At 41.2% G+C, this 15,142-nt stretch overlaps 1 protein-coding gene across 2 annotated transcripts in view; it reads right to left on the bottom strand.

The window, feature by feature from the left end:
* Window positions 1–343: 343 nt before the first annotated feature.
* The window catches only part of LOC138966559 (HEAT repeat-containing protein 1-like), a 50,121-nt gene continuing 35,322 nt past the window's right edge, over window positions 344–15,142 (bottom strand). For both annotated transcript variants that reach the window (XM_070338832.1, XM_070338830.1), the window contains exons 31-45: window positions 14,785–14,952; window positions 14,124–14,267; window positions 11,582–11,752; window positions 11,133–11,308; window positions 8,784–8,880; window positions 8,202–8,284; window positions 7,814–7,898; window positions 6,859–6,993; window positions 5,770–5,877; window positions 5,209–5,279; window positions 4,207–4,304; window positions 3,637–3,791; window positions 3,102–3,260; window positions 1,490–1,598; window positions 344–628 (exon numbers count right to left, since the gene is read on the bottom strand). In XM_070338832.1, coding sequence (XP_070194933.1) covers window positions 537–628; window positions 1,490–1,598; window positions 3,102–3,260; window positions 3,637–3,791; window positions 4,207–4,304; window positions 5,209–5,279; window positions 5,770–5,877; window positions 6,859–6,993; window positions 7,814–7,898; window positions 8,202–8,284; window positions 8,784–8,880; window positions 11,133–11,308; window positions 11,582–11,752; window positions 14,124–14,267; window positions 14,785–14,952 — 1,851 coding nt within the window. In that variant the 3' untranslated portion in view covers window positions 344–536. The remainder of the gene's footprint in view (window positions 629–1,489; window positions 1,599–3,101; window positions 3,261–3,636; window positions 3,792–4,206; window positions 4,305–5,208; window positions 5,280–5,769; window positions 5,878–6,858; window positions 6,994–7,813; window positions 7,899–8,201; window positions 8,285–8,783; window positions 8,881–11,132; window positions 11,309–11,581; window positions 11,753–14,123; window positions 14,268–14,784; window positions 14,953–15,142) is intronic.

Genomic DNA, 15,142 nt, shown 5'->3' on the forward strand with positions numbered 1-15,142 from the left:
TCCTTCATTATGTTTTGATACAGTATTTTTTGTTGTAAAAAAAATTGATACCTAATGTGATGTTTTTTCTCAATTTTACCTCAAAAGTGGGGGTTGCGCCCTATATAACGAAGCACCTTATAGTCCCGAAAGTATGTTAACTAAAATCAGTTAGCAATTTTTAAAGTTTAAAGTCTGTCCTTATGGTCTTTTTTTACAATCTCTACCTCTCTCACATTCTCTCTCTCTCTCACTCTATCTCTCTCACACACACACACACACACACACACACACACACACACACACACACACACACAATTACTTGATCTGAATACTCATCATTTCATCAATCAAACCAAAGATATAAGCATTACAGTTTATTTTACTCACCAAGTTAAGACACTCATTTTTTTAAGCCATACATTCTTTCTACCGCATACTTAGCTTTTTCATTTAAAGTTTCTTTTCTGTAACACCGCAGTCATAACAACAAAATACTTTCTTCAAGTAAATCAGTCTTTAACAGTACCATACACACAAAGCACTTTCCAGGAAGCCTAGTTGAAATAGCTCTGTAGTGGTTCACCAAATGTTTTCTCCATTTCTGCAATCACTTCTTGTGTCAGGTTTTCAACTTCTTCACAGTCATCTGAAAACAATCACACATTTTGATTTTATTGTCTGAAAAACTGAAGATAATTACTTCAATACGCATGCTACCCACGCTCAACAAAAAACTATTTGCCTATAACAGAAACACTTTTCCCTTACTGGTTACACAGGAAAAAAATCCTTGTAAAAATTAGTCTATTCAGCCATAATATTAATTTGCAAGACAAGTAAAAGCAAACGTTTTCTATTCCAGTGATAAGCCAAACATTGGCAAACACACACGAAAATCCAAATCCTCACCTGCATCATGGCAGTTCTACAATAAGAACATGCACTGATGCATTTAAATCTTTTCATAAGCTTTCTCTTGTGAACAAATAACAAGGCATTAGTCTACTGATTCTAAACACCCGGGTTGAGGTGCACCAAGCGAAAGTTTGTTTGTTTGTTTGTTTGTTTGCTTAACGCCCAGCCGACCACGAAGGGCCATATCAGGACGGTGCTGCTTTGACATTTAACGTGCGCCACACACAAGACAGAAGTCGCAGCACAGGCTTCATGTCTCACCCAGTCACATTATTCTGACACCGGACCAACCAGTCCTAGCACTAACCCCATAATGCCAGACGCCAGGCGGAGCAGCCACTAGATTGCCAATTTTAAAGTCTTAGGTATGACCCGGCCGGGGTTCGAACCCACGACCTCCCGATCACGGGGCGGACGCCTTACACGAAGCGAAAGTGGGTGCCATCCAACCGGGTGATAACAAACCACAGGATCTGATTCATTGAAATCATATGAAATCTCAATTTCATCCAATCCAACACTGTGGCTGGCTCCCACCCGGTTGGTAACTTTTTCGTGCAACTCGGCCCAGAACACCAACAAGCATGCTCACCTTCCATGAGCTCTGACAAAAAGGGGATGGTTTCTGGCAGCAAGTTGAGATAATCTTCTCCCAGCTTCTTGTGCATCTCCTTCAGTGCGTGCAGTGCCGACAGTCTCACCTGCAAATCAGTCAAGAACATTAATTTCAGAAAAAGAAATCTCTAATCATGAATTTCTCTATTTGTTTGCAATAGACGATGTTCGGTAATAACTCTGTTGGGTTCGAATGGGTTGTAAAAGAGTTGTTTCTCTTGGAAACATTGAGTCAATCTTTCCCACCTGACATTATCGGCCAATCACTAGCGAGACACCTGTCTCGGCATGTGGTCAGCGATCACAAACCCAACAGAGTTATTTCTGAATATCGTCAATTAGTTTTACAATTCTGAACTTCAAAGAATCTGAGAAAGTTAATACAAGGGGGAATCTTCCAAGTTAGTCTTCACGAAGAAAGTGTCTTGGGGGAAAAAAGGTCAGGGCCTCACATCCATGAGAGGTAGCATAGGACAAATGTCCTGGCCAATGTAAAAGTGATAGGACATTTGTCCTGAACAAAAACAAATCAATAGGACATTTTTTTCCTGTAACAAAACGTAAATATAATTATACTTGACTAGTTTCTTGGCACGAGAGTAAAAGAACAAAAATACTTTTCTTGGCAAAAAGGTAACAGAAAATATAAAATAAATTACATCGAGTCAGTGCAGTGTTTCTGTCTCTGAACTTCAACTACTGTGCTGGTTCCTTTCTTTTGCTGAAGAGCATTCGCTTCCTCGTGGATGTCCACTTTTCAACAACCTTCACCACCCACTGTGACTTGTGAATGTCATCCTTTGGCCCCTCCAGGTACACACGCATCAAGCTTGAGATGAAGTTACGCGTGGGGGTGAGGGAGGGGGTAGTGTCTTTCTTCGGCTCCGATCAGTGTTTGACTATTGCGATTGACATTCTCACCTGGGTGATCGGGCTCTAACTGCTCTGGGGCTGGAGGAAGCTCAGTTTCCGTGCTACTGACAGATGATGAGGGAAGGGACTTGAAGTGTAATTTCTTCTGTCCCTTTTCTGGGATCAGTTTTCGTTTAGGCGGCATGTTTGTTATTTTCGGGGAAAGCGCGAAGGGAGGCAACTCTCAACTGGCTTCGAGCATTCCGAGTTGCGAGCCTTGGAAACTCTTTGGTACTGGAGGCACAAAGTGTCTAATTTCGTCTGCTACACATCGCTTCGCATTACATCGATACATTAGCATTCAAACTACTGTAAATTAAGAAGTACTGACGATGTCCGGATCAAATGATAGAATAATCGGACATTGACCACTTTGTGACAAAAACAATAGGACATTTGTCCTCCTGCATGAAAAATGTATAGGACATTTGAAAAAAATATCCTCATATGTCCGATGTCCGACGTGGATGTGAGGCCCTGAAAGGTAATAAAATAGAGTATCTTTAAACACAGGTTTCATGGTATCACTGAATAGTAAGCTTCCATGAATTTTGCCAATGAAAGACTTGACTTTGTACAAGCACAAACACAAATAACAAACACTGTCAATATTGAACTGTTTCCTTGAGGGCAACCATACTGGCAAACAAACATGCATCATATACAAATATGCATACCTCCATGTTTGTGTGTCTGGTTTTCAGCATCAGTTGATAGTTGAGAGTTTTCCAGAGAGAGTCGTTCCTTGTGGCCGCAGCAAAGTCAGCGATGGCTGGTACCACATACTCTGTAATCCGTTGTCTGTACAGCTTATCGCCACCAACCAAATTCTCAATCTGGAAATTTAAAAAAAACCACTCATTATTGTACATTTTACTTACTTAAGCGGTTATCCCGGTTGGCATGTAGGGCGGCAACGAAGGACCAATATTGTACATGTAACAAGTTAACAGTTCTCAGAATAAAAAACCCAAGAAAGGTTAGTTAGAGGAATCTTTAATCATAGACAAAACAAAGCATTAACTTGTACTTTGACCTAGTGGTCGTCAAAGGGGCCACACAAACCAAGAATAATGAGAAAATCAACAGAAAAAAACACAAATGACAAAAGCAGCATAAACTAAACAGAAGGGTCATGATCAGCGTCAAAACCTCCACTATCAACGCAACAACAACAATGTTAAGAGCAAAAGAACAGAATATTCCTCTCACCTGGTCTAGCAGAGGCTGCATGAGCATGGTGAACCTGTCCTTGTTGATGAAGTTCTGCGTGTCGTACAGACACACTTTCTGCACACAGCCTATCAGTCCGTTCAACAGCTTGGATGTCTTGCGGCCTTTACGGTCTTTCTTCAGGTACGGCTCCTCTGAGGAACAGAAATCAAAATTAAAGTTCTGATCATCAAAAGCAAAACTTGAGACAAACAGCAATTTCGGGGGTACATGTATTACCTTGTTGTTCAACAAGATATCTGGACTGAAACTTTTAGAAAGAGGGCATTAAGGAAAAAAAAATAGTTTCCAAGCCCTGAGGCTTTAGCTGTGAACTTGGATCTTTGTCGTGTGCATGCAAGCACACAGGGGTGTTGAAACACAGAGGAGAGTATAAATTCCTCACCAAACCCGGGATCCTGACCCATGCCGATAGCAAAAAACAGGTTTTTAACCAAGCTCCGCTACCGACTGAGCTATCTCCCCGTCCCAGGGATCACAGTACAAGCCAGAAACTCTTGGAATAAAAAGGGCTCACTGCCAGTCTCATGACTTGAAGAATGTACAGACCTGTTGCGGATGTGTTGAGTAAATCCAGCAGCTGGGCAGCATGTTTGATGATGTGTGCTGCAAAGAGTAGGAACAGGCCTCGCAGCTTTCCCGCCAGGCTGAAACAGGCAGTCATCCAGTATGAGTATCGTGTATTGTCCACTCATTGATTCAAAGTCAAACAGTTATACAGTCGAACACCCATTTTAAAACCTAAAAAATATCTGAGAAAATCAGGTCATGAGTCTTAACATCGAGATAAATTCACAGACGCTTTGAAGAGAAAATCTGATAAAATAAGATCTAACCATAGAGGGAGTATGAACATGGAGGGTCCTAAAACAGGTTTAGCAATAGCTGTACTTCTTTTGTGGTGTGCATGTGTAGTGAACCCCAAGAGGCCAGGGGTAGTGGTCACGAGAAAGTGCCCAACTGGGTGAAAACCAAGCACAGGGTTTGGATTTGTTGAAATTAGTGTGATTTCAACAAATCCAACCCAGCGCTTTGTTACCCCCCCCAGTTGGGCACATTCTCATTAACACCACCCAAGGTCATATTGAGCTTCCTGGGAAAGCTGGCTGAGAATCATACCACGCACCCAACTTTTACACAGGTACTAAAACATAGCAGGACAAACAAAACAGATGAGACGACAAGACGACTGTACATATTATTACTTCAGGCATGGGAATTGAAATAAGAAAAAAAGGCTGAAAATATTTAAGTAATATAGCAAAGTCGACGGAATTTTGTCTCTCCAAAGAACCCAAATGGTGCAATTTGGTGTCATCTGAGCTCCAAGTTTGCCATTAAATTAAGTTTTTAGAACCATTTTTGCCTCCCCCATTTATTTTTTCAGCGGACACTTTTGCTTTTTCGGCGGAACAAACACAAATTTCGGCGGAAATGTGCCTTTCGGCGGACAATTCCCATGCCTGTTACTTGTCAAATGAGTGAACCTGAAAATGTTTTGCCACCAGACAGACAAACGGACATAGACAGGCAAGCATTTGTACTACTCACCAGTCGGCCAGTCTGTAGAAAGTAAGCACCCTGTGACGATCTGCGCCTTGGTTTGTGGCCCATTCAAAAATCTGTTCAAACATATCTTCCATTAAAACACAGCTATAAAAACGCTTTTTTGAGCTGACTTTTTGTATATAGGGTTATGTGAGTTTCGCTGCAAAATTTGGTGGCTAAAATGTTATAATCACAGATGCAGCCCAAATCTTTCATTACACCACCACACCCACCCCCCACCCCCCCTCAAAAAAAATAAATCTATAGTCAATTATAGAAGTACCTACAGATCACTTTCAAGATAAGGAAAAATTAACTTATTAGAGCACTGAAAACTTTCCGAAAGATCATTTTATACAATCAGATTCTTACTTTCAAGTAAAGAACCGATGGCCAATATCTTGCATCCACACACACCACACATTCGTAAACACACACAGACACACAAACCCCCCCCTACCCTCCAACCCAAAAGTTTTAAAAATGTGACGCTAACAGAGAAGTGATCAATCCAATTATAAAAACAACACAGATAAGAAATTATGTAGTTGAAAAGAATCAAACCTTGAGCAGCATGGGTCTGAAGGAGCCTTCTGCCATCTTGAGAACCATGGCGAGAATGGTGTCAATGACAGCACCCTCTATCTGGTCTATCGTAGTACTGCTCACCTCCTAAATTCAAAGAGAAAGCAGTCAAAACTGTCATGGAAATCCACAAAAGTCAGCCTACCTACCCATGTCACACACTCAACACAACTGAACTCTCAACAGATCATGAATGGAAGTGATGATGTTTTTGCGAAAGGGAAGTTCGAGTGTACAGGGCCGCCAACAATCTGGGAAAATCAGATCTTAAAAACGAGGGAGTCTAAGAATGGGAGTTTGTTCGTTCATGGGCTGAAACTCCCACGGCTTTTACGTGTATGACCGTTTTTACCCCGCCATTTAGGCAGCCATACGCCACTTTCGGAGGAAGCATGCTGGGTATTTTCGTGTTTCTATAACCCACCGAACTCTGACATGGATTACAGGATCTTTTTCGTGCGCACTTGGTCTTGTGCTTGCGTGTACACACAGGGGTGTTCGGACACCGAGGAGAATCTGCACACAAAGTTGACTCTGAGAAATAAATCTCTCGCCGAACGTGGGGACGAACTCACGCTGACAGCGGCCAACTGGATACAAATCCAGCGCGCTACCGACTGAGCTACATCCCCGCCCTAAGAATGGGGGTAAATTTATAGAGGCTATGAACAGAAAATTTGAGAAAATTGTCTTTTAAATGGGAGGGAGTCTCAAATTAGGGGTCTTCAAAGGAGCGTTCCACTGTATAAGATTCCATGGAGACGGGAGTGGAGGGAAAGCAAGAATTGACATCAAATACAGGCACTTTTGTGCATTTTTCAGCCACCAGGGCTGAGGAGCACCAACCAAAAGTGGGTGCCACCCAAACAAGAGAGAAGAAACCGTGGGGTCTTATTCGTTGAAATCACAACAAATCTCAATTTCAACCAATCCAACACCACGGCTGGCTCCCGACCGGTTGGTAACTTTCTTGTGCACCTCGGCCCTGGAGTGTACAGTGTGTACAATCAATTATGGTACTGCTGAAAGCTTTGCTCACAAACCCACAGAGCACTCTACTCAACCCACCTTGCGCTGAGTGACCCTAAAGTCGAGCGCTGTTAGGAAGAAGGCGAGCAGTTGGTGGTGATTGGCATTGAGGTCCTCACGACTCATCCCGCTCACGTGCTGACCCAGCACGTTCAGCAAGCTCGTCACGCTCTCCTGGAGGTCAAGGACGCACACAAAGAGATTCATAATTTATAATAATAATAATAGCTTATAAAGCGCGAACCACAGCAATCTATGCTCTCATTGCAACTACTGTCAGAAGGATTCTATTATGATACGACTACTGTTGAACCTCCATAAACATTGCAAGTTCAAGCTGTAAGTTTAGGTAACCATGTATTTACTCTTGATTTCTTAGCCAGTTGTGTTTTCTTTTCTTTTTAAATCAGTAGCTCTTTTTGATGCCAGGAATGACTAATAGCAGTTAAGCAACTAACGAATAAGGTTCTCTAAATCAAAAAACAAGAAAGGTAGGTTGTTGGAACGTCTGTTATTGACAAAACAATACATTCACAGATATTTCGACCCAACGGTCTTTTAAGTGGACAGACAAACAAATATCAAAACAACACTTATCTGGATAGTTCTGTCCGTTTCAAGTTGACTCGTCAAGAAGCCGAGCGAATCTTTTATTCTATTATTTATTATTATTTTATTCTATTGATTCGCTCGGCTTCTTGACGATCCCTTTGGCAATCTCTTTGTTTTTGGATTTAAGGTTCTCTAAGTCAAACTGACAACTGTGATTCGCCTTTTTCAGTCCACTAATTTGTAGTCAGTTGTCAGTGAAAAAGAAAAGCAAGCACCTGACATTATTTCATTATTTGCTGCTGTTAACTGGAATTCCCTGCCCACTCAAATTCTACATGCTCCCTCATTAACTTCTTTTAAACAACAGCGATTATTTTCGTAAGGCGCTTAGACCTATGTTAGGATTTGCGCCATATAAATAACTTTATTATTTTATTATTACCTGTCTTTCAGTCTCCAACAGAGCGGTGTAACAGGCAGACACTGTTGGCAGAAACAATCTGGGTGTCAGGGCCGCCATAGATTTGCTGAAACACAAATACAAGTACACATTAACAGATTAGTTCCCATACAGTTTAGTCTCTGCTTACATATGGTACTGGCATTGGTTCACATTTTCAAAACTGGTATTCAGTGAGAAAGGTGAATTCTTCCTCCCATAAAAACCTGTCAATCTCTCACAAACCGAAACATTATGGGATATTTGTGAGAGAGAAAAAAAAAATCCTTCATCAAAAATGTAACCGCTGATTTTGTAAGGTATGCAAATTTTATTCCAGAAATGACCAATTACCATGATTTATGTTACCATGATCCTGATTCAAGCTTACCTTGTGTGTTTAAGACTCCTCAAAACAGGGTCCCTCTGTTCAGACGCTGGTGCTTCAATCATCACAGTCTGAAGATGACAAACCTGTTCACAAAACATAGCATACTATCAGTCTTGCAATCATTTTTTGTATTTTTCAGAAAAGGGAGAATTTTGCTGGAAACACAATGGGTGTTAAGACGTTCACAACATGAAGACAGCAGAGAATAAGAGTTAAGTGGAATCTCCTGGCACATTAGAGAACACAAAAATTGGTGGAATTTCCCCCATAAAACTGAGACTGTGACCGACAGTGAACTAGTATTGTACCTGATGCATGCTACTTCCAAAAGCTTACTTCTCCAGTAGATGAAGCCTAAATCACACAAGAAAAAACTATTAAGAACAGTTAGTTTTCGTTAATGGACATTCTAGAAAAAAGATGTGGAGGTTACACACCACATCTCAGTGGACATTACAAATATTGGTCAAAGTTAGTGGATCATGAAAAATGCGAGTTATAGCGAATAAACACCCCTTCTAGGTTACAGATGGAAAATAACATAGCGTGGAATCACCATAACTTATCAAGACGTCAACATACCTGAGTAAGAATGTCCTGCAGGTAGGGTGAGAGAAAGTGCGGTAGAGCGTCCATCACCTTGTGCAGAGACATCACACAACTCGACAACATGTCGTTCCTGTCAACACCACAACATCAATCATCAATGCTCACCATAGTGGAAACCCCTTTTAAGACCTCAAAATAATCTGAGAAATCTTCCCCAGACCTGGGAACCCCTGTTTTGCACTTAGCGTATTCTCAAACAAACTTGGTGTATTTTCAGAAAAATGAGCGTACTCCACACAGCATTTGAACATCCATGATTCAAACATGCTTCACACGCGTCCGCCACATCGTTAATTAAGTTTACCTATACAGTCGAGATCGCTTTACACGAAATGAAAGGGACCAATATTTTGTTTCGAGTTAACGTTTTTTAGCGATAACGAAAATGATCAAACTGATCACTTTTTTTTTAAAAAGCAAGATAAAGAAGATAAAACAGTGCCATACCTTTGAAAAAAAAAAAGCCTCCGTAGTGCGCGGCGGACGAATTACACGGTTCTGTCAGAGTCAGCAGTTTTGTCGTCTGCTACAGTTCATTATTTTGTTGTACACTTTAATTCCCCACAAAAAAGATTAAAATCCATTGCAGTGTTTAAAATCCATTGCAGTGTTTATGAATTCACACAGGACGAAAGAAATCCGTCAACTTCAACTGTTTGACAGGCTCACTGCACTTTCCGACGAACCGTTCAATTCTTGTGATGTCGTCAAACATCCGCTTTCGGTTTGGTTGAACATCACATGACACGTACGCATCTTCAATCTTTTGTCTATTCTTGATGAACGTTGACAGAATTGAATTTGCGATTGAAAACTTCTTACAAATTTCAGTCTTGTTCAATTGTTTTTTGTCAAGCTCTTCTAAAACTTTGATTTTAAACGCGATTGTGTGGCTTGCTTGTTTTCTCTTCACTCATGTTTTCGAGGCCATCTTCAATCACGGTCAGAAGGAAAATGAGATATTCAGTCAGTCATGCAAACACGTGAACACTTCCCGCTTTGGAAGCTACAAGTTGAAACAAGAAGAGCAAACGCTCGATCGAGTCACTTTCGCAGTTCTGAATATTATATGAGGCATCAGATGGACAGGAAGAAATTGCTATTCACAACACAATGAGTCACGTTCACATAAAATTTGAGCCCGGTCACTTTTATAGTTTCCGAGAAAAGCCCAACGTTAAGTTGTGTGTTGCCGAACAGAAAAGGCTAGTTATCTCCCTTGTTTTTCTGATAACGTTCGTAAAAGGCTACAGATGTAAATACTTTGATGTAAAGAATAATCCTACAAAGTTTCAATCACATCCGATGAACTTTGTCAAAGATATAAAATGTCTAATTTTTCCTTTGACGCTGACCTGTGACCTTGAAAAAGGTCAAAGGTCAACGAAACCATCGTTAAAGTGTAGAGGTCATTGGAGGTCACGACTAAACAAAATATGAGCCCGATCGCTTTGATAGTTTCCGAGAAAAGTCCAACGTTAAGGTGGTGTCTACGGACGGCCGGCCGTACGGCCGGCCGGACGGCCGGCCGGACAGACTAACACTGACCGATTACATAGAGTCACTTTTTCTCAAGTGACTCAAAAACCAGTTGTTTGGTGGTGCAAGCGACCGAGAATCGGTTTCGTGTAAACGTTTCTTGCGTGAGTCTCAGATCGTATTATTTCGCGTTATGATGTTTTTTTTAGTAGGGTTTATGAAGGGAATGATTGGGACTGACAACACGTTTCGCGTAATGGGTTTTTTCGGCTTATCGTTTTTCGTGTTAAATGATCTCGACTGTACATTTAAAACAAATCCTTTTTTCAATTTTTACTGACAAAAACTGTAACCATGTGTCAAAATACTGGATCGGCTTCAAGATGGGCTTGTGAATAATAGTAGTCTAGGAATTGTTCTCGTCGTATTTTTTTCCCACTGACCGTACTGATCGTATTCTCGACAATCATGCGTACAGAATACGGCGAAATCATGTGGGTTCCCAGGTCTGCTTCCCCCTTTTATTCCTGACCACTGCCTGAGCAGGGGAGTAAACACAGCTCCCCTCCTTCCTGCCCACCGCACAGCGGTTATAATCTCAGTCACATGGGTCTCATATCACTGACCTCCCCCACTGATTACGGTACTAGGAATGTTTTGATAAGCATCTCCTGGCATGTGACTGGCTGTGGGAAAATTTCTGGGACCTAATTAGTAATTTCCACCTGCAGAAATGGAGTTAAAAGTGGAAATTGAAAGTGCTGACCATTTGGCTGTGTACTGTGTACTAGTACTTGTTGTGTCACACACAAAATTGATGTGTCCAATGAAGCTGAGACTTACTCCATGGTGTCGGTGACCTGCAGCTGCTGCAAAATGACCGGCATGATGCGCGGCAGATGAACGATGGCGTGGGCACGCACACAACCCATGATCTCTGACGCACACAACAAGGCCGTGGCGATGATGTCATTGCTCATCCCTTCTGCCCTCATCACTTCACACACCTGTTGTAACACCTGTTTACACACACACGAAACAGACATTAGATAGTTACAGTGCAAGTGAAACTTAAACCTACCCTCATACTGCAATCACTGAATACTTCTCCTTCTTTAAAGTCCAAGCTGTCCCAGAGCAGTTACTGCTTCAATCAGTCATACATACAGATATCACAATCATCTTACAAACTTGCAACAATCAGGTCTGTTCTAACTTGTTTTTTTCCCTTGAGCAATAGAATGCTCTGAGTTCAATCAGTAATCCAAAACACCAATATGGGTGATTCTTACCTGTAGAAATGTGACGTGGTGCTGCGCCCCCAACACACGGCACAGCAGCATCAGGGTGTAGAGCGCCATCTTGCCGTTGTTTGCCACCTCCTCACAGTGTGTGCTGTTTTGCTGTTGTAGCTGCTGCACCGACTTCTGCAGCTTGTTCACCATCCCAAGCAGCACGGACATCTGTGAAAAATGTTGTATTTATTTATGATTACTTACAGGTACAACAGGTTTCAACATCTGTTAGCAATTGTGATTGCAGCAAACAATGTATACATGTTCAAGGAGCTACGTTGTAAATATATAATCAAACGCTGCTTTTTTACATTTAGTCAGGTTTTGACTAAATGTTTTAACATAGAGGGGAAATCGAGACGAGGGTCGTGGTGTATGTGTGTCTGTGTGTGTGTGTGTGAGTCTGTGTGTGTGTCTGTGCGTGTGTGTGTAGAGCGATTCAGAGTAAACTACTGGACCGATCTTTATGAAATTTTACATGATAGTTCCTGAGTATGATATCCCCAGACGTTTTTTTCATTTTTTGGATAAACGTCTTTGATGACGTCATACCCTCATTTTTCAATAACATTGATTGACATTTTGGCCAAGCAATCTTCGACAAAGGCCGGACTTTGGTATTGCATTTCAGCTTGGAGGCTTAAAAATTAATTAATGACTTTGATCATTAAAAATCCGAAAATTGTAATTAAAATTATTTTTCTATAAAACGATCCAAAGTTACGTTCATCTTATTCTTCATCATTTTCTGATTCCAAAAACATATAAATATGTTATATTCGGATTAAAAACAAGCTCTGAAAATTAACAAGAAGAGCAAACGCTCGATCGAGTCACTTTCGCAGTTCTGAATATTATATGAGGCATCAGATGGACAGGAAGAAATTGCTATTCACAACACAATACAGATGTAAATAATTTGATGTAAAGAATAATCCTATAAAGTTTGAATCAAATCCGATGAATAGTTTCTTTTAAGAGATATGATATTTCAATTTTTTTCCTTCAAGACATACCTGTGACCTTGAAAAAGGTCAAAGGTCACCAAAGCAGACGTCAAAGTGTAGAGGTCACTGGGAGTCACGTTCACATAAAATTTGAGCCCGGTCACTTTTATAGTTTCCGAGAAAAGCCCAACGTTAAGTTGTGTGTTGCCGAACAGAAAAGGCTAGTTATCTCCCTTGTTTTTCTGATAACGTTCGTAAAAGGCTACAGATGTAAATACTTTGATGTAAAGAATAGTCCTACAAAGTTTCAATCACATCCGATGAACTTTGTCAAAGATATAAAATGTCTAATTTTTCCTTTGACGCTGACCTGTGACCTTGAAAAAGGTCAAAGGTCAACGAAACCATTGTTAAAGTGTAGAGGTCATTGGAGGTCACGACTAAACAAAATATGAGCCCGATCGCTTTGATAGTTTCCGAGAAAAGTCCAACGTTAAGGTGGTGTCTACGGACGGCCGGCCGGCCGGACGGACGGCCGGACAGACTAACACTGACCGATTACATAGAGTCACTTTTTCTCAAGTGACTCAAAAATATAAAAATTATGATTAAAATTAAATTTCCGAAATCGATTTAAAAACAATTTCATCTTATTCCTTGTCGGTTCCTGATTCCAAAAACATATAGATATGATATGTTTGGATTAAAAACACGCTCAGAAAGTTAAAGCGAAGAGAGGTACAGAAAAGCGTGCTATGCAGCACAGCGCAACCGCTACCGCGCTAAACAGGCTCGTCCATTTCACTGCCATTTGTACGAGCGGCGGACTACGGTCATTGTAAAAAAATGCAGTGCGTTCAGTTTCATTCTGTGAGTTCCACAGCTTGACTAAATGTAGTAATTTCGCCTTACGCGACTTGTTGTTTCTTCCCAATTAAATACACATGTAACAAGCTGTCACTGTCTAATAATTTGCTTCAGTCGTTTCTTTCTTTGTTTGCTTAACGCCCAGCCGACCACGAAGGGCCATATCAGGGGGGTGCTGCTTTGACATATAACGTGCGCCACACACAAGACAGAAGTCGCAGCACAGGCTTCATGTCTCACCCAGTCACATTATTCTGACACCAGACCAACCAGTCCCAGCACTAACCCCATAATGCCAGACGCCAGGCGGAGCAGCCACCAGATTGCCAATTTTAAAGTCTTAGGTATGACCCGGCCGGGGTTCGAACCCACGACCTCCCGATCACGGGGCGGATGCCTTACCACTAGGCCAACCGTGCCGGTTGCTTCAGTGGTAACCTCTCCAAAACCTTTTAAGACCACACAAAATGTGGGAAACTAAGGTCTTAAAAGGGAGGGAGTCTTACAACGGGGATAGACTTACAGATGTTATAAAACAAAAATCTGTGAAAGCAAGATCTTAGAAGGGCTGAAGTCTCCACGGTGGGTGGAGAGGGGGACTGGGGGAAGCTAATCCCCCCCCCCTTTTTTTCAAGACTTCCTCTCTTTTAAGACCCAAGTTTCTTGGACTTTTGGGGGCGGTGACCATTGCCATATTTTCAATACAATACACATCCACCACATACCTGCTGCTTGGAGCCGGTGTCCTTGAGGTGTTTGAGACGGGAGGCGAGGAGCTCCATGGCCTTTCTCTGCACGGTCAGCACGGGGCTGTCCAGCAAGCTGCTCACTGCACCCAGGAACTTGTCTTGGGGCAGCAGCGACACCAGCTGAACACGTCACAGGAACAATATATTTAATGAGTTGAGGTTTTGGGAGAGGGTCAGATACTGTAATATTGATTCGATGGTTAGATAATGTATTATTGTATGATGTATTGTAATCATGATACGGATACGAACCTTCACAACATCAAAGCTGATAATTCAGTCAATTCTCCAATTTCAAACAATAAAATCACAACCTCAACATCTAAGAAAATCAAAATAAAGACAAGTAAGCAGAGAAATTAAAATCAAAGCAGGGAAGAGACCACTCCATTCAATTGAATTCCTACTATCTTTACAAAGTAAAAGGAAAAAGGAAATTTTTTTTTAAAAAGAAACACACACACACACAAAGAACTGAATAGGATTAACAAAACTGCCGGTAACAACTAGTGTATTTTTTCCCTTAAACAAATCTAGCAATAAAAATGAGCCTGACCAAATAACTGACGGCAAGGAATAAAAAAAAGAAACTGGCCAACAACTTGACAAACTATTAGTCACTCAAATATAAACCCACACTGTCCAGAAGGTTGTTGCATTTGTTGAGCAGGCCTTTCCAGTACTCCACATGGGGGGACCCAGCAAAATGCTCCACTGCCAGGCTGACCTGACCGATGTAGCTCAGGAGTGTTTCCAGGAGTTCACTAAATGATCCCATTGTTTCCTCACCCAGTTTGTTCGAGATCTGTTTGAATAAGAAAATGTCTATGTTCAGGAATATTGGGTTATAAGGTAAGCTTCCCATGAAAACAAAAAACTTTTCATAACACATTTCTTTCTCTATTTCATATCAAAATCTATTTATATTTTCACTGCTAAGAATTCCTTCCTTCAATTTTTTAATTCATTATTACTCTTTTCAAATTCACTAGTTG

This window comes from Littorina saxatilis, linkage group LG5 (genome assembly GCF_037325665.1).
Source record: "Littorina saxatilis isolate snail1 linkage group LG5, US_GU_Lsax_2.0, whole genome shotgun sequence".
Taxonomy (NCBI): domain Eukaryota; kingdom Metazoa; phylum Mollusca; class Gastropoda; order Littorinimorpha; family Littorinidae; genus Littorina; species Littorina saxatilis.